Source organism: Mycteria americana, chromosome 18 (assembly GCF_035582795.1).
Source record: "Mycteria americana isolate JAX WOST 10 ecotype Jacksonville Zoo and Gardens chromosome 18, USCA_MyAme_1.0, whole genome shotgun sequence".
NCBI classification, from domain to species: Eukaryota; Metazoa; Chordata; class Aves; order Ciconiiformes; family Ciconiidae; genus Mycteria; species Mycteria americana.
The window spans coordinates 8,545,335-8,563,708 of NC_134382.1; the positions used below are offsets into that span (position 1 = coordinate 8,545,335).

At 49.8% G+C, this 18,374-nt stretch overlaps 1 protein-coding gene across 1 annotated transcript; it reads right to left on the reverse strand.

Moving 5' to 3' along the window:
* Positions 1 to 579: 579 nt before the first annotated feature.
* LOC142418633 (C-signal-like) lies at positions 580 to 12,331 on the reverse strand. The gene is made up of 6 exons (XM_075520731.1): positions 12,097 to 12,331; positions 4,205 to 4,256; positions 3,710 to 3,897; positions 3,111 to 3,266; positions 1,554 to 1,664; positions 580 to 1,337 (listed from the first exon to the last, which is right to left on the reverse strand). The coding sequence occupies exons 1-6, from the start codon at positions 12,235 to 12,237 to the stop codon at positions 1,224 to 1,226; spliced, it is 762 nt and encodes a 253-aa protein (XP_075376846.1). The 5' UTR covers positions 12,238 to 12,331; the 3' UTR covers positions 580 to 1,223.
* Positions 12,332 to 18,374: the final 6,043 nt, after the last annotated feature.

Here is an 18,374-nt window from a genome sequence, read left to right on the forward strand (position 1 = left end):
GCACGTCACTAAAAATAGGTCTAGGCGCAGAAGCGTGGCATAACAAGCAGTTACAGGGAGCCTTTATATCCCTGGCAAGTTGCAGATCACAGAAGGCGGCTAGACACCTCTCCCTTACGCACCCTCAGCTGCGTCTGAGGGCAGGTCTCACAGTGGCTGCTGTCCAGGAAGAGCCAGACCTGTCTCTCCCACTTACCTGGCTGTTGTTGGTTTTCTCTCACTTGGTACAGGAACCCAGCACCTTGGCACAGCATGAAAGTGCCTAATCAGCTGGCATGAGGGACTGATGTTGAAGCCGGTCCCAGACTTCAAAGAACTTTTTGCTTTTATCCCTACCTCAGTCAGAACACAGAGATCTTTTCACCAGCTTTTAGTATTTCAGACCAGAACAAGGGTCTGTCTCCGTTTCGGGTGCACCCCGCCATGTTAAACCCATCTAGCCTGAAGGAGACAGCAAGGGTTAGAGTTTCTTCCTGCAAGGGAGAAGTACAGTTCTCTGGTCAGGGAAGAGAAAACTCCAAAGAGAAACCTACATAAAGAGAACTTACCTGAAGTAGTTTAGTAAACAGACTATTTGTTTAAACAAGACTTTATTGAAGACATTTTAGAAGTTTATGTACAAAACATTCCCACCCCCATATCAGGATGTTACTCACGCACTGGGAACAAAGCAAGTGCCTGGTGTGTGCTGTCAACCTGGGGACACTCAGAGGTTGCTGAGGAGTTTAGAGAAGTACCAAATTCACGTAGGTTAGAGCTGGGCGATTTCAGCCTTGGCTCAGTTAGGACTGAAGGAAACCGAAGGACCTCTTCCAGAGACGTGTCTCCAGCAGTCTGAACATACTGGAATCTGACAGCCTACACTGGCCTTACTCTGAGGTCAGGTCATTTCCTTCTGCAGAGAGCGAGAGGCCCGCTTTGGTTTTGGAAGTGAAGAGGAACCAGCCCCTGGATTTAAGTTGCAGGTTTTAATCTATTTTAGATGGTTCCAGGAGATACCCATCCCTAAGAGCACAGTAGTATTTGCAGGAAGCATTAGAACAGAGCAGTAGCAATACCAAGTAAAAGAGTCAGCCACCTCACTTTCCAAATACACCTAGAGAAAGGCTGGATATCAGACTGGCTATTTCAACTAGCGTGTAAGAAAACCCTAGAGACACAGACACTAGTGGCACAAGTTAAATAGTGACTGACATGTTGTTTCTGTAGCATACTGTGCACTTCTACCACGGTAGAGTTTCCCCTTGCCAGTCCAGGAAGGAACCATTTTCTTTTTCACCAAGACGGTCCAGAACGGAGAGAATACCTGGGATAGCCTCTTGCACCTGCATCGGAGCCTAGAGCAAATCAAGCTTAGATTATTACTGGGAATATCCTACAGAAGAGAACCAAATGCATTTAAGGAGTTACTAGAATCCAGTGAGATGTATTTTCACGTTTCATAGCGTGCCTCTGCTGCACGTGGCAGTCTATACTGTACAGTGGGTTCTTGTTCAAGGGTTGGGAAGACAAGGGAGTCATAACTTTCACATTTTCAGAGAGATGTCACTTACCATGTTTCCGCCCATGTCTGTTTGAAGCCAGCCTGGATGCAAAGAAATACAGAGAATTCCATCCGATTTCAAGTCTGCAGCAAGACACCTGGTGATCATGTTCAGCGCGGTCTACAAGAGTGGAAACCATCTATTAGTGTGCTGGTTTTACAAACCTTGAGCAAGACCTTAAGCCAAACTAATTGGCACCTCCCTTCCACCGTGCTGCCTCCTGACAAATGAAGAGGCAGTAACAGTATCACAGTAACTTATCCAGACTTAGTGGGCGCTTCATTCTCAGATATATCTGTTAAGAGAAGCATTGTGAAAGCTCTATCGCCGTAAGCTCACTGCCCAAAGGTGAAACTAAGTTATGATGGAAGATAAAGTAGCATTTGAAACTCCTAAGGAGCTGTGGGGAAAATAATATTGACATAAGGACTCTGGTTTTCTGCAATAATCAGTACACAAACATTCAGCTTTTTACTTCTGAACAAGGAAAACAAGCGTATTAACAGCTTATGAGTAGGTGGTGTAGGAGAAACCGTGTATCTAATCTTGACTATTTGTACAGACTCGGTCTCTGGATGTGACAAAACTAAAACCTCCAGCTCTCACTAACTAGCATTACCACGTACAGGTCAGCACACCTTTTGTTGAGTTTCATGCGTGCTTGGACTGGAGAGGAGCACAGCTAATAGGACACAAACTTGATGGCATCAGTTCTTCCCTGAATGCCAAGTCCCTCCGAAATGGATCTACACCAGAGCACTGATGGAGCATTTGTGAGCCTGTTCTTAAGAAGTTGGCATGCTTGCTCCAGATGTACGGTTTTCACAGGTCCTATTTCCACCCACATGAAGAAAAAGAACAGTTCCTGTGCCAGCCTATCCAAGGAAGTGCTGCACACCTCAGATCATCCTCTTAAGCTCAGAGTGGTCTTTAACTCTGTTGTGGTTTAGCCCCAGTCGGCAATTAAACACCACCCAGCCCCTCGCTCACCCTCTCCCCCAGTGCAATGGGGGAGAGAATCGGAAGAGCAAAAGTAAGAAAACTCGTGGGTTGAGATAAGAACAGTTTAATAATTGAAATAAAACAAAATAATAATAATAAATTGTAATGAAAAGGAAAATAACGAGAGAGTGAGAGAGGAACAAAACCAAGGGGGGGAAAAAAAAAGTGATGCAACCGCTCACCACCCACCAACTGATGCCCACCCAGTCCTCGAGCAGCGATCGCTGCCCCTGGCCAACTCCCCCAGTTTCTATACGGAGCACGATGTCCTATGGTATGGAATAGCCCTTTGGGCAGTTGGGGTCAGCTGTCCTGGCTGTGCCCCCTCCCAGCTCCTTGTGCACCCAGCAGAGCAGGGGAAGCTGGAAAGTCCTTGACCAGTGCAAGCATTACTTAGCAACAACTAAAACATCAGTGTGTTATCAATATTATTCTCATCCTAAATCCAAAACACAGGACTATGCCAGCTACTAGGAAGAAAATTAACTCTATCCCAGCTGAAACCAGGAGGAACTCACAGGCCTGCCCTCACGCGGTGAGCACAGCCCAGGGAAGCCTACAAACCTTTGCTATCCTGTAGGGGTAGACCTTGAGGAACATCTCATTTGCCTGGACGAGTTGCATGGAGGCAGCAAGAGAGGACATATTGATAATAGCAGCTCTGTGGCAGCCCATTCCTGTGCTCAGCTGGGCTGCCTTCCTCAGAAGGGGTAGAAACGCCTGTGAAAAGAAGAGTTTGTTTTAATTTGGTCAGCTTGCTCTTGGCCCATTCAAGGCAAGCCGGACCCTCAGGTTCTGCTCTATGAAGAGTTGCAGTACAACTCTATGCCACCAGCACAGAATGGTGATGGCTCCCCAGACAAGCTGACCACAGGAAACCTTTCTATAACAGCCGGCTGCAAGTAGCAAGGACCTTCAGTCTCTTCTGCCCACCTCCTAGCCCAACCTGTCCACTGAAGTGACCTCATACCAGATGGATTTAAATAAAGAGAAAGATCCGTGATAGAAAGGATCTCTTGCTGCTCTGTAGGCATGCAGTTTGATATCAGACCTGTATCTGTGCAGTTCCAAGGTGACAAATGCTTGGGTTACATGCCCGGCTCACTAGTGGAAAAGCCTCTTATATAGTACCACAGATTAAGCACATTCCTCCCAATTCTTACCTTGGTGACCATCAGCTGGGCAACGGTATTGGTTTCATAAATGGTGAGCATTGTCTCTGCTGTGACTTCTTCCAAGGAAGCAAGCACATTGATGCCAGCGTTGTTAATGAGGCAGTTCAGACCTTTGTCTCCCACAATTTCTTCCACTTCCTTGACCACTTTCTTGATGCTGTTTTCACAGACCACATCTGCACAGAGGAGCCAAGAACAGCCACAGTGAACAGTGCCGTTCAAATGCCGTCCGTCCCCATACAACACATGCTAAACCAAAGCTAAGGCATTAGTCTGAATGGGGACATTTAGGCAGCACACAGAGATGACAATGCACAGAAGTCTTTACACAGATTATGGTTCCCCAGTGTTATCTTAAGATGAGGGTGATCATTTTCAGCTGCTGGAGGTCATGTACAGCTACTGATCACCCAGGAGACCAGTTTCTTAAGATGCACTCACCTGACTTAGTTGAACATACTTCTGTCTAAGCCCTTTACTCACCCAGTTGGAGGAGCTTGATATTGCTGTATTGCTTGCTAAGCTGCTGGAGTTCCTAGGAAGAAGAAATTGTGTTATCTTTTATAGATATATCTATCTCCGTGGCTATTACATAAAACAGCTTGAGATCTGCACTTCCAGAATTGTAACTGCCATTTATTTTCAGAATTGGACCAAAGGCAGTGATACGACTTTGTTTTCCAACCTGCTGAGCAGCTTTCCTGAGAGCAAGATCAACTGCTGCAAGAAACTGGACTCTTCACCTTCTTAGTCAAGATATCAGCACGCTAGATTAGAGTTAGTTCTCGGCGTGTACAACTCGAGGGCGTGTTTGCAGTGTAACCAAAGGTCTTCGATCAAGCGGCTACCATTGTCAGTTCCGCTGCAGAAGTGGTGTTCAAACTGCATTCCAAGCCAGTGATTCCCCACTTCTGTAAGAAAAGCGTAATTCTCCTGAAGCTCAGCTAGTGCTAGACATCAGTTCAGGGCAACAGGGAGGCTTAAGAAAAGCCATTTGGAATTACTGTTTGCAGGAAATGTTTCCTAGCTATTTTCCCATGGAAATTCTGTTTCCCAGCACTCTCGTTAGCTTCAATCCTTGTAACTGAAGGTAAAGCACACATGAAGTTGGTTACATACCCAGCAACTGTCCACGAGAACAATTCTCTCTCTGCTAGATAGCTATAATCCAGTCATCTATCTACTCCCTCTCAGTAGAAGAATGACTTGGAGAAAATTAGTACTATACTGGTGTTCCTGCTGGACAAAGTGTGTCCAAATTGGATTTATAGGCCAAGCTAGAATACTTCGGTTGCTGTGCCATGTAGCCAAGTAGGATGTGTGGCCAAACGTAACAGATGGATTACGTACTCCCAGCCATGTTTAGGAGACTGAGCAACCCCGGACAAACATTCCGGCTCAAGCAAATCCATTTCTTTAGGAGCCCTTTGGGAATAGGAGTCAGGATGGGCGATTTTGAAAGAGTACTTTGCTACTTGGAGACGCTTAGGGACTCCATGTCTTCTGTCAAGCTATAATGCATTACATCTTTTATCTCAGTTCGTACTCTGCAGGATTCTCTCCAGGCTTGCTTAGAAAATTTGTTCTCCCACTGAGGACAATCTACAACTGCAGTTAAGGCTGTTAAGGGGAGGGGAAGGAAGGGGAACAAGTCAGAAGCACAAAACCAGAAGACATTCCTTCCCTTGGACAAGGCTTAACGGGACAGTTTTCAACAGATTAAAGGCCCAGAACACACTATCTTGTTTATTCATAGTCAGGCATGAAATAGTTCTGCCATGTCAAGGCCTGCAATAATTATGTGGCTTTGGACTGTCCACTGGACTTTAGTTTGACGTATCACTTACTTGATAATAAACTCCAGAAGTGCTCTGGCTTCTCGAGGTTTGTTCATTTATTTATAGTCAGATTGCTTTACTCTCTGACAGGAACAAGCTACTAACTTTTGCTAAAAGGCCAGAGATGTTTTGTGTAGTGACAGCAACTGAGAGGCTTCTGAACTGAGTAAGCAATATGTTCAGTTAAGAACTCCAAACACTGTAGCATGAAGCATTCTCCAGAACACAAACAGCATGAAATTACAATTGCTGCATGCAAATCAGGTTTACAATTCAACTGTTCTTCCATTTAGTTAATTACTTAGTTAACAAGCGACTCCCACTTCAGTGGTTTAAGTTTCTCAGAAGCAGCTGCCAGGCATAAAGCTAACTTAGCTTTGGTCTTCAAGAATGTTACTCCACCCGACATAAACATAAGCTGAAAAATCCAGTTAGGAAACCTAAAAATTGCCGAAAAGCCTATTCTTTTCCCTGCTGTGAGTAGAAGGAACATGCGGAGAGGAGGACTGAGACAAGTTCATGGCAGCGCAATCAGATACAGCCATTTCAAGCCACCTGCCATGTATGCTGCTTCTCCTCTTCCCCCACCCCAAGTAGTTTTGATCAAAGAGATCAAAAGCCTCCTGAGCCCAGAGGACTCTGAAAATATTACTGCAATGCATGCATATACTAGTTATTGACTCCCCACTGAAGGGCTAAGCTTTCCTGAAACTCACTGGGGTCATCTGTCAAATGCCTTGTTCTCCCCCCATTAAAAACAAAACAGCCATCAAACAAACAAACCCCAAAACAACAAAACCCAAACCTACGCCCCCAAAGTTGTCCACAACTTTTTTTTGCAGCAGGCTTGCGCTCGCTTTTTTTATGCCGACAGGCTAGTGCAGAGGCACTGCTCCCAGGACAAACAGGTTAAATCCCTGGGAAGAGAAGATCTCGGAGCACAGACTGACAGAGCCAGCGCAGCCCGTAATGGCAATGCATACATAAGAATACGTGAGCTCATTGGCACTGCTGTTTGAAGTGCAGCTTGTATTTTAATGTCCGTTTACGCAGTTTCATTTAAAGACAGTAGGTACAGCCAGCACATCCCAGGCTAAGTCATTTTTGGTTAGTGTACTGTTTGTTTAAAAATAAACAAGGCAAACACCCAAAGACAACAAAACCCCACAACACAACCCCCTAATACTGCGTTTAGCATAGTAGCTCTAGATGTGCTCTGCGCCTGAATAGTTACTCCTGAGAATCAGCTCTTAGGGATTCCAAGAAAAATTTAAACTCTGATTAGCATTTGTTGTTTCCTGCTTGCTGATTTTAATTGCGATTAACAAAGAGTCAGCCTACTCCAATTTAAACAAGATCCTCTGGCGCTCGAGGCTCCAGATACAGATTCATCAGTACGCAGGATATTTATTGCTAGATTTCAACCAGGACTGTTATGTTGTCTTTGTCGTTTAGCAAGATTTACTTTGCCTTCTTAGGAAAGATTATTCACTTCAGCTACAACTCTTGGAAAGAACCTGGCCATAGTAGGCCAGTTGGAAGCCATCAAGCCAAACTAACATAGCCTGTAGGCAGCTTTGTCAGGCAAAGCGTACTTGGGTGTCCTTTCACATCACCCTGCTTGCGCTGAGGATAAAGTCAAAGATGTATCGTATTTGCCCGTGTCTCCGAGACAGGCTATTCAGTATCCCGGTGTACAGCCAGCTTACTGCTGGATTGTGTAACAGCTTACACCAAGCTGCTGCGGACTGCCCCAAATCCACAGTCTCTCTGACTCAAGAGGAGCCACACCTTAATGCTGTAGGAAGTGCAAAACACTTCCAGAAAAAAACCCCAACGCTGCAATAACTCAAAATTAGAAAGACTTCAAGAATGCCCCCTTTGCCTGATAGAACACATCTATCTCGCTAGAGCACCGCTCCAGAGATTGCTCAGCTGCTCTTCCCAACAGCAGACCGCATGGCTAAAATATGTAGCAAAGAAAAAACAAAAACAAAACCTGACAGAGACAGTGTGCAGAAGCACTGCAGGGAGAGCTCTGCGTCCGACAAGGGAACAGACATAGCACTGGTAGTAACACTATCTCCTACTTCAGAGGAAGGGAAACAGCACATTAAGCCCTGGAAGCTTTCCAGAGCCCAGCAGAGCACTCCTGAGCAGCGAGGAACTGCACGCGTTCTTGTTCACCTGGGAACACACTCGGGCTTGCGGGGACAGCAGGAGGAACAAGAGATGCTCCTGTCCCGAGGTCCCACGTCCAGCTCTCGGCACAGCCTAGCAGAGCCAAGCTGAGGACGGGAAGCGCCGTGAACAGATTTACACCATGGCCATTTGGATCCCTTCGGCTGCCTCGCTTCCCCAGAAAACAGTCTCTTCCTTCCATACCTAGCAAGTCAGAGGCGGGACTACAGGGGCTACGCCATCATTAGGTGTAGTCTTAGACTTTAGGTGAGAGTTTTTTCCCTTTTATGGGAAAGCAGGATGGGGAAGAAAGAGCAAGAAAGAAAAGCAGGAGGAAGAGAGAATTACAGATGGGTCCATGAGCCCATACAGGCTGCCTAATAATAACTGTACTGTGGTTTTGTCCATCTGGAGCGCAAAGACATGACGTCAGGATTATTTTGCAAGAGATTTGTAGCTGCTTCCACTCTCGGTGCTGGAGCATCCCAAGTAAAGGCAGATCAGAATCAAAGTGTGGCTGAAGGAGTCTAGTATGGTACTTTTCAAGGAGGGGCAGCGGTTATCTAGATGCGCCTGCAGGCCTGCTGCATGTTATCATCTGATCTAAAGCCCATTTGTTAGGCAAATGTTCTGTGGAGGCCACCTAGGAGCTATTCAGCCCAGGAACTCAAGTTATTACAACTTCTGCCAGCACAGACTCACATGCAAAAGCTTGCAGCTGTTCCGCATTATCCCAGGGTGAGCGAGTTAGAGGAGACGTGCTGCTTTCTGTAGTAAGCAGAGGAAAACAAAGTCAGACTCTTCTTCAGCATCTCTTTCTCAAGTCAGGTCCTTCGGGGCTCTTGTCTGTCCACCGTTTGGAGGACTCCAAAGTATGCAGTCATCTGTGTAACAGCGTACACTCTGCCGAGAGATTCTCTGGATAACTCACAGCTACCAGGGACTTGCTGCTGACTATTGTCCCCAGGATGGGCGCTGGATTTGCCAGTAGCTAAGCATATTTAATCACTTTTCCTCTAAAAACTGAAAGATTATTTTTAAAAGGCTTTTCATTTAAGCTTTTCCCATCCTTTTTCCCCTCCCTGCATTCTGCAACAGGAAAATGCTACTCTACCAAAGCAGATGAGAGCAGAATTTAAGAGAACTGTCCAAAGTTGCTGTTCTCCAAGTTCATCCTCTAATCCAGGAGAGGAAGTGGGGGGCAGCGCCCTCATCTGAAGCAGGATTTTTCGTATGGTCACTTATCACAAAGCAAAGTGGGAGGGAGAAAAATTAGACCGCTTGAATCACTGTCAAGAGAAAGAGCAAGCACTGACAGCTCAGGGGTGCAGAGAAAGAGTAAGTCACTCAACTTTACAGCCCAGTCGGCATGGTCAACAAACAGGTCTGAGATGGGCAAAGCCCGTTTCATGTGCACTAAGACAAGTCTGCAGTGCCAGCCTCTGGAGTGCAGGAACCTGAACTCTGCGTTTGCAAGATTTGACTGGAAAGCCAGTGAAGGCAAAGTTTTCTCTCTGGGAAAGAAAAAAACAAAAAAGATCACCAAATCTTCGCCTTTCCTTACCATACCACACTCAAGCAACATTGCCCAGTTGGATCCAAGCTTTGAGATAGTTGTATATGGAGCTAAGACTCCCATTGCTAGAGGCTCGAGCACATCTGTGCTTGCCCTCCGCCAGCTAGAAGGACCAGCGGCATGGTGGAAACTCACCTCAGGAGGTCAGAAAGTTTTGTGCCAACTGTACGCATTGCAGATGGGACAGATAATACTAGTGAGACTACTACAATACCTTTAGTAAACATTGCAGATGGGACAGATAATGCTAGTGAGACTACTACAATACCTTTAGTAAAGATTTCCCTTCCTTGTGGAGTTTCCAAACCCATCTGTTAGAAATATGCTTTCAGCTGGCGGCAGAGGTTTCTATTGATGTACTGCCAAAGCACAGCACATGGCCTAGAGGTCCTTACAAAGAACAAAAACCCACTCTGATCCACCAAGAACAAACCTTGCCCCCCCCCCCCCCAAAAAAAAAAAAACAACAAAAAACGCTGAGGATGCGCCCCACGTGGCCTGCAGAATCACCACTCGGGGTTACTGGAACGTGGCTCTCGGCCAGCTTCCTGCCTACATGAGCCATGACTGCCAGCAGTCTTTCCAGGTTTCCACCGCTGCAAGTGAGGAATGACCCAGCCTCTCCCCAGGCACACCGCACTATTTGAAGGCCATTTCATCTTCTCGTGCAGGTTTACCAGCCTTTTTGCTCAAGCTTTTTAAGTACTGGCAATGCGAAAAACCTCACAAGTTGTGTTAAGATACATCCGTGGAATGTTTCCTAGGAAGCTCTTCCTATTGAAGGAACTGTTTCGCTTCTCCATGTAATTGATCCAACACCATTGTAATGGGAAATCACTGCTGAACACAAGGGCCAATTGGTGAAAAAGAGAACCTCCCTCGGCACCGGCTAAAGCAGCTTTAGAACAAACAATTAAGCAGGGAGATTTCTATCTAACAACAGGTCATATGTCTCTGCTGGTTTCCTGTACCACTACTGCACGACACTGTTGTGCAATCACTAATAGGAAATACATCTGGGACACACGCCAGATCTTGTAACAGGAGTCCAAAGCGAGCAGAATGGTAGCGAATACCTGTTCAGGAGCTCGAGTAGTGCAGAAGGGGGGCTGAGGGGGGAAGCTGCAGGAACCAGTGGCTCTGAAAGGCAGTCTGTGCACCAGATTTCAGTCTTGCTGGACTGTTTCTCAGCAATTCGATTCAGAAATATCCTAAATGTGCCTTTGTGCTGGAGAGATTTTTTTTTTTTTGGACAACAAGAAACAAAATTAAGACCTTTTCCTTCAGTTCCGTAAGCACCTGTGGAGCAGCACAGTGCTACTGGCAAACCGGGGGTCAGGCTGCAGGTGTTACCTGACCAGCCCGGTACCGTACAGGCACAGAAGCTCTGTTTACCTCTGCACATGCCAGGGAATTTGCCTTTCACTAAGGCAGCCTTGTGCCATGCTTGAAATAGGGGAGATGCAGAAGTAGGGCTTTTGGTTATCGATTCTCCTAGCGAACGCCAGTGGCAATACACAGGGCTTTGAGACAGTCACAGAGTTGAGAGCTCAGATTCTTGCAGCTCTGGAGCACTCGAGTTTTCCTAGGAAAGGAAGGGGGTGATACCTGCGTGCATTGCCGTGCTGCCCTAGCAGCATCCTGCCTTACTGAGGAGAGTCGAGATCAGACTAGAGATGCAACAGAGACACCAGCAGCCACAAAGCGAGCAGACTGATAACCCTCATTATCAATTTGTCTCCCAAAGGTTCAGGGAGTGCCTTTAATTTGTCTGACAGTCATTTCTAACAGTCCAGGGATGGGGAAGGAGTCCAAACACATTATCACTATGCTGTAGCCGCAGGAATGCTGGCTGAAAAGGCTGCAAAGTGAATTCACCAGCAAGATGTAACAAAAGCCAGTATGTTTTCAGCAGAAGGCTCTGGTCCCTACCCAGCCACGAAGGGCACTGAGTGTTTAATTCGTCATTCATTTGGGCCTTCTCACTTGTTGCAAGTCCAGCGGAGAAAGGGAGGAGACAGATGGGGCACAGCTCCTTCTGGGGACACGAAGGCACCGTGTAGAAGAGCAAGGAAAGGTGTAACGGGTTTCACCGGGAAGGCTTCTGGGGGGTGGACTGCCCCTGCAGGGCTCCAGGTCCGTGCAAAACTGGAGAAGGCCAGGACATACTTATCTCCAGCTGCAAATCCAGCAGGAACTCGGGGACTAGAGGAAGCGGCTGGCAGGAATGCCTGAGATGCTGCAGCTGGCCAGCCCGCCTGGGGCCGGGGCTGCCGCGGCTCCGGCTCGCCTCTCCTCCTCCCGGGGATGCACAGAAGTACCCGAACAGCAATATCCCCTGCTCCTTTCGCCTCCGGCCTCGGAGACTTCCACGGCACCGGCTCCATCCGATCCGGCCACCTACCCCGGGCAGGAGCTCAGCCCCCAGCTCCCCCCCCCCCCCCCCACCCCGGGCACTCGCTGCCGGGACCCCAGCGCCTGGGCGCAGAGATGCTCGACCTGTTCTGCGCTTCCCGAAGCGCCTTCTCCTCCCCCCACCCCCCACCCCGCCCCGGGCCAGCACTGCTGGCGGCTGCCGGGACGTCTGCTCCGGGCTCCAGCTCCAGCCAGGCTCCTCTCCAGAGGTGCGCCTGGGTAGGGAGAGCTCCGGCAGCCCAGCCCGGCCGGCACCGAGGGGCTGGGGGGGGGCCCCGGCCCACGCCAGAGCGGAGGAGGCGCGGCGTTCCCGCGGGCTGGCAGCATCCCCTCCCGGGGAGCCCCGGCGCCCCCGCCCCGGTTACCTGCGCCTTCTCGGGGTACCGGCAGGTCGCAAAGACGAAGTCCGGGGAGGGGCTGGCGGCTGCGAGCCCCCGCACCAGCCCCAGCCCGATGCCCCGGCTGCAGCCGGTGATGAGCACGGAGCGGCAGCGCGGCTGGGCCATGCTGCCTGGGCTGGGCTGGGCTGGGCTGGGCTGGGCTGGGCTGGGCTCGCTCTGCTCCCGGCGCGGCCCCACGCGGCTCTTAACCTGCGCGGCGCGGAGCCGGCACCGCCGCCCCGATCCCGCCCCCGCCGCCCCGGCCCGGCCCGCCTGGCCGCCTCCCCCGCCGCCTCCGGCCGCAGACACGGCCCCTCCCGCCCGCCCGCGGCCCCTCGCCTCCCCGGGCCGCCGCAGCCCCGGGGCTCGGCTCCCGCCCTCCCGGCGGGTCCCGCTGCAGCGGCGCCGGCTCCTGCGGGGCGGGGGGGGGGAGCGGCAGCCGGGCCCCTGGGGGGAGGCGGCCCGGCCGGGCTCGGGGCTCCCGGAGCGGCCCGAGGGCCCGGGGCCGCGCAGGGCAGCCCGCAGCAGCGCGGGGCGCTTGCCCGAGGTCTGGCCTGCGGCAGAAGAGAGCGCGCCCGGCAAAGGAGCGGTTTTCCAACAGGGGAAGAGGAATTCGCTGTTCCCTCTCTCCCGAAGATGAGAAGCTAACTCGGCCCCGCACAGCCCCCGAAAGGCCCTGTTTCACCAACTTCTGCAGGGAAAAAACCGGCCCCCTCTTTGCTGTGGTGGCGACTGACTGCCCCGAGCGTGGCTGCGGCTCTGCCGGGCCTGGGGCGGCTGCTCCGTGAGGATTGACCCTTACTCAAGACCGACATAAATGCCCAGCGCTGAAACCGCTACCCCAGCACCTAGGAGTGGGCAGAAGAACAGAGAAAAGATGTCAGTTCTCTGCCGGGGTGATGAAGCAGCGGCAGGGCCTGAACCCACATTTCTGGACCCCCCAGGTTACTGCCAGAGGCACACACAGGTCCAGCTGCCGTTTTCGGCCGTCACGAGCACGACGTCGCTATTCGTTCTGCATCGCGGGTGACCTGTTCCTGGAAATCGCTACAGGCTTCCTTGCTGTAGTGAGTCCTCGCACCTATCGCCCACGGTGCTCGCACGTGCTGTCCCAGATAAATAGTCTGTTACTGATCTACGCGCACTCATGCGTATAAATTGGTGTGTGTAGGTATAAAGGCTTTAATTATATCTGTTAGTACTATATTGCTCTTTGTTTTCTTTATGAAAAGATCAGTAAGCTTTTAAAAGACTCCCTTCGTCCTGGTACAGGTCAAGAATAGCCTCTCCCCTTGTACTGGGGAAGCTAAAGCACAGAGAGATTTGGTAATTTGTTCAAATTCTGTGGAAAAGCCCCAAACATCTGATGAGCCTGCCCCCTTTCCCTTTCGTTGGCTTCTTGATTTCTAAACTGCAGTAGCTCCAAATAACGTACAGGATCTGCATCTCTGAAAACGCCTGGTACTGCTGGGTAGCTCAAAAGAGGGTTTGACATTCACCCTCCCAGGGTGAGATGAAGATTACAAGATACTCGCAGTCATTTCTCGACCTCAGGCCCTTAGACACAAAAAGTGTTGCTTGCAAGCAAAGCTGACCAGTGACATGGCTTCTTGATCAGTGTTTTTGTCATCTTTGTGTAGAAAGTCATGACTATGACACGTATTTCTGGTGTACCGAGTCTCTGTACACAACAGGCCCCAGCCTGTTCCCCTCCTTCAGCAAGTACAAAGTCCCAGGCTCTCGCTGAGCCAAGTGATTGAGCAGGTTCTTAACATTAAGCAGGAAACCAAGTCCAAGCAGACACAAAGCGTTTGCCCAGTGCACAAGTTTTGAATACAAAGTGTGTTGTGTTTACTTGTGTTACATCGCCTTTTTATGGCATCGTAAACATCCACAGCGCTTTGCAAACAAACCCTAAGGGCAATATCCATCATAAATTGCCCCTTTCCCCAACAGGACTGAAAACATGTGACGGAAGCGGCAAGCGTAGCTGGCTCCGCTTCTCTGCTGGGGAGTAGAAGCGAAAGGCTTCGTCCTGAGGCCACGGAGCCATGGGTCAGGGGACAACACCCAGTTACTGAACTCTACCCCGTGGATGACTCGCACCAAAAGGGAAATGGCCACCTTGGTTTTCAGCTAGTTTCTTGCTCATTTGTAGTTACAGACGAGCAGCCAGGCCTTTGCGTGAAAATCATCGCAGCCTCTTTCACGCCCGCGCAGGGTTACCCAGCCACATCAGCTGGGAAGCAGGACCATTGTCTCCGTACTGGGCTCAAACCAATTTGCTGCAGCTCTTCAGGTTTGCTGTGGCTGTGGCGAGTGCCCATAAATATTTTCTTTCCTTGTGACAAACAAACAGGAGATAGAGCAGGTTGGTATGGTTTAAGCTGCCACGTTTCACATCGTGTCTATAACGAGCGGAGAGCGCACACATGGCCAAATACCACCGCTCGGCCAAGGAGCGGGACCTGGTTGAACACGCTCCCTGTGGAAGGGCTCCTACTGTGCGTGCGTTGTCCCTTTCCCTGCTGCGAATGCGCGAAGCTGCGTTGTGCAATGCCTTTCTCAGAGCGCCTGAAAGAAAGGGACGTGGAAGGGGAGAGCGTGGGCTCGGGGATGCCGTACTTCAGGCCCACAAAGGGAAGCCAAGAGCCTGTTGCCACCTGATAACACCAAGGAGTGCCGTTACAGCGACGGGTAAGGCAAATGATGGGGAGATTTCTTCTGCTTTGAATAGGCTTTGTATCAGGTCTCTGAGGACTGCTAAGGAGATGCTGGAAATGCCATTGCCTTTCACTATGCTCTCCCTGACTTCTTCCCAGTTAAATGTTCTTCTCTCTGTCCTTCGAGGCCGGCTTAGCTCCGTTCATTTTGAAGTCGCATTGGCTTCTTACCAGCTGCTAGTGCTGGTAGCAGAGGAGGCTGGAGGCACCACTGGGGACAAGTCCCATCTATTGCTTGCGAAGTAGAGTTGGGCCAGTCCGTGTCTCCCGGGGCCCTAGCAAGGTTCAGACGCTCAGCTGGGATTTAGAGAATGATACCTCAGCTCCCGGCTGTACGACAGCTTCCTTTGTCAGCTTGGGCAAGTGAGCAAGAGGGTGTTCATACTGCCGAGGTTTGGTACGTTGTTTAGGCAGCTCCTGTGCAGTTCCGAGAGAGACGGGCTCGTCCACGGCAGGGTTTGGAGAAGTCTAATTGAAATCTGAATACCTGTCTTTACCCATCAGCTATACAGCAAAGAGGGAATTCTCCAGCTTTGGTGTCTAAGTTCCCAGGCAGTACGAATATCCCTCTGAGTATTTCCACATCATGTCCTCCACTGGCTCCATGGCATTGTTTTCATAAGGAAAAGTGCTCTAAAGACTGAAAGGAACCCGCATGCCATGGATGGCTCAGCTGTGAGCAATACTCCACAACGGGACCCTTGGGAAGGGCCTCCAACCCCTCCATCCTCTCAAGGTTCAGTGGTTTGGAAAGAGCATTGCCCGAGGGGCTGATTCCCCTGCCAGCGACGGGTGGTAGCCACACACTGACGCTCAGCTCAGCCTTGCAGATGAGAGGCCAGTTTCATGCATGGAGGTCTGGAACAAATACATATTCAGCCATCCGTAAGCTGCTAGCACTCACACGCATACACAGAAATCAACGGCTAATATTGAGGGGTTCCAGAGCATCAAAACAATCAAATAAGTGTCCGATTATTGCTCTGCCGGATGTAAAAATGAACGTGTGGATCCGTCGCCCCTTATTTGAAGCGGCTCCACAGAATTAGATTCCACCGCTCTCTAAAGCTAGTGGGAAAAGCTCATCTTTGTGCAAAGATCAGATGTGGCAACAAGCCAGCAGCAAGGTCGCCCTGTATACTGATACCCGTGTTTTTCTGCTGTCTTCCAAATAAAGCTCCGTTCCAGAAATCTCTCTCCAGCTCACAAAGACTAACGCTCTCTTCTTTTCCAAGTGGTTTAATCAGTTACCTTCCTTCCCATGTGCACCGTGTTAATTTCAGAACGATTCTCTTTGTGCGTTTACCAACAGCATTTTGTTGGTTTTGGAGAATTTTCAAAAAAATCCCTGTCAGGCGTAAGACTGCTTCGTCAACCTCTTTGTGCTGGTAATTGATTCAGTCCTTGCTGTCAGCACGTACGAGCGCTAGCGCTGCCAGGCATAGCTGGAATTTTGCACGTGCGAGTTAAGCCCGCGGCGGCAGCGCCGGCAGCCTCGGGGCTGGGGTCGGTGCGCGCGGTTGGGTACGCGGGCGCTGGGAAGCCTGCGATCGCCCTTCCAGCGCGGGAGGGCTGTCATGGGGGTTGACGTAATCACAGCGCAACTTCGCTGACCTGAGACGCAGGAGACACCCGCGGCACTTTACACTGCGCTTGGTGCTGCGCTTGCAATCAAACGCGATTGCTGCTGACTGCAGATTAAATCCAGAGCTGTCGCTTTTTAACTCTATTTCACTGCTATTTGCCTTCAGTTTCTCAGGTGTTCCTTCTCTAGCCTGGGTCCTGTCAGTGGAAGTTCCTCTTCCTTGAGCCGTTTGGAGTATTTTTCTGCCAGCAGCTTTTGTGCTGACCAGCAGAACAAAAAGGGTCAAACCCCACCGAAGTCAAGGGGAGCTTCGGCACTGCCAGAGCGCAGCGAGGACTTCACGCCAGGGTGCTTGTCTCTTGTCTGGAATTCAGAGTAGTTCTCGAAGGGGAAGAAACAGTCTAACTAGAGGAAGATGTTTTTCTCAGTCAATAAAACGTATACTGAAAATCCCTGCTATTGTCTAGGTGCACAAGGCACAGAGTTGAGCTGTACAGAATTCTACGTGATGCTTTTCAAAGCCCCAACGTTTTCCTAAAAAAAAAAAAAAAAAAAAAAACCAAACCAAACACAAACCCCAAACAAGCCATAACCCCTCTTACTCTGCATTTACAGGTGGGGAAACTGGGACAGGGTCCAGTCATACAGCCCACGGTCACACAGAGTTGGTGACAGATTCCCATGAGCGAGCAAGGTCCCATCCCATCTGCAAGGCGTTTTTCCCGAGTAATAGGAGGTAGACATCCAAGTTACAAGCCGTAGCAAGGCACACAGGAGAGGAACGTTGCCCAGAGCTCCCTGCTGTGCTGGAGATGGCAAACAGCAACCAGGTCCAGCGTATGAGGAATCTCTTCCACCAGCTGGAGATGAATTGCCTCCAAAGTGAATCTGGCCAGCCCCAGCCACGTCTTCTCACCTCAGCTCTCGTCATCTCCTTTCCAGCTCTTACCGCTCTGTTTGCCACGGCTTTTAACCCAGTTCTGCGTACTAGAAGCTAGTTCCTCCAGGCCTGCTTTTGTCGGACTCGTGAAGTCGAGTCCAGATTTCAGCGCCCTGTTAACCACAGCCTAATAAGGTATTTTTTACGCTGTTCAGCTCAACCTGAGTTGAGTTGGACACACCAGAGGCAGAATTGCTTTGCTTAGTAATTTCTCACCCACATTTAAAAACAATAAAAACAAGAGTTGCCTGGCAACCCTTGGAGAGGAATTACCTGGCAGGACAAGGGAGAAAATACTCCTTTTATTTTGCATGAAGCAATAGGCTTAAATAATTGCTACTTGCAGTTTCCGTATTTGAGTGAACTCCATTCATTCAGCTCCTCTTTGGCTTAGCTCTGTCTTTGTGCAGGACATGCTGCAAGGGGTGGTTGGTGGGGTTTTTGGTTTTTTGGGTGGTTTTTTTTTGGGGGGGGGGGGGGGGGGGCGGGTTGGCAGGTCTCTGGCACTTTTTCCACCCAAGAACATATCAGAATATTTCTAGTGTTTGTGTAACAAACACTAGAATCATTACTAGAGTGACAGTCCATGGGAAAAACAAGCAAAATAAGGTTTAAAACAGACCCTCCCTCTAACTAAATGATTTTGAACCACCAATCCACAGCCTTCAGGTCAGCAGAATTCAGTTTGAGCAGACTGGGAAGTCAAACACGAAAAGAGTAGCCACCCTTCACAAACACGTGCACAAAAGACTTACGTGCCGTAAGCCAAAGCCATGATCAGTTTTGGTACTTCAGACCTGGCCATATCAGGTCTTGAGCGGGCTTCAGAGGTGGCAATGGACTCCAAATTTTCTGGCCTGACTCCAGAGGCAGTGGCAGTGAGCTCGGCAACAAAGGTGGAACCTCTCTCCCATTTCCCACCATGCTGATTTTCCAGAGGTGCAAAGAGCTCAGCACCCAGCCCTGCATGGCTGCGATGTCTGCACTGAAGCTCACGGTAAATCTCGATTAAAGC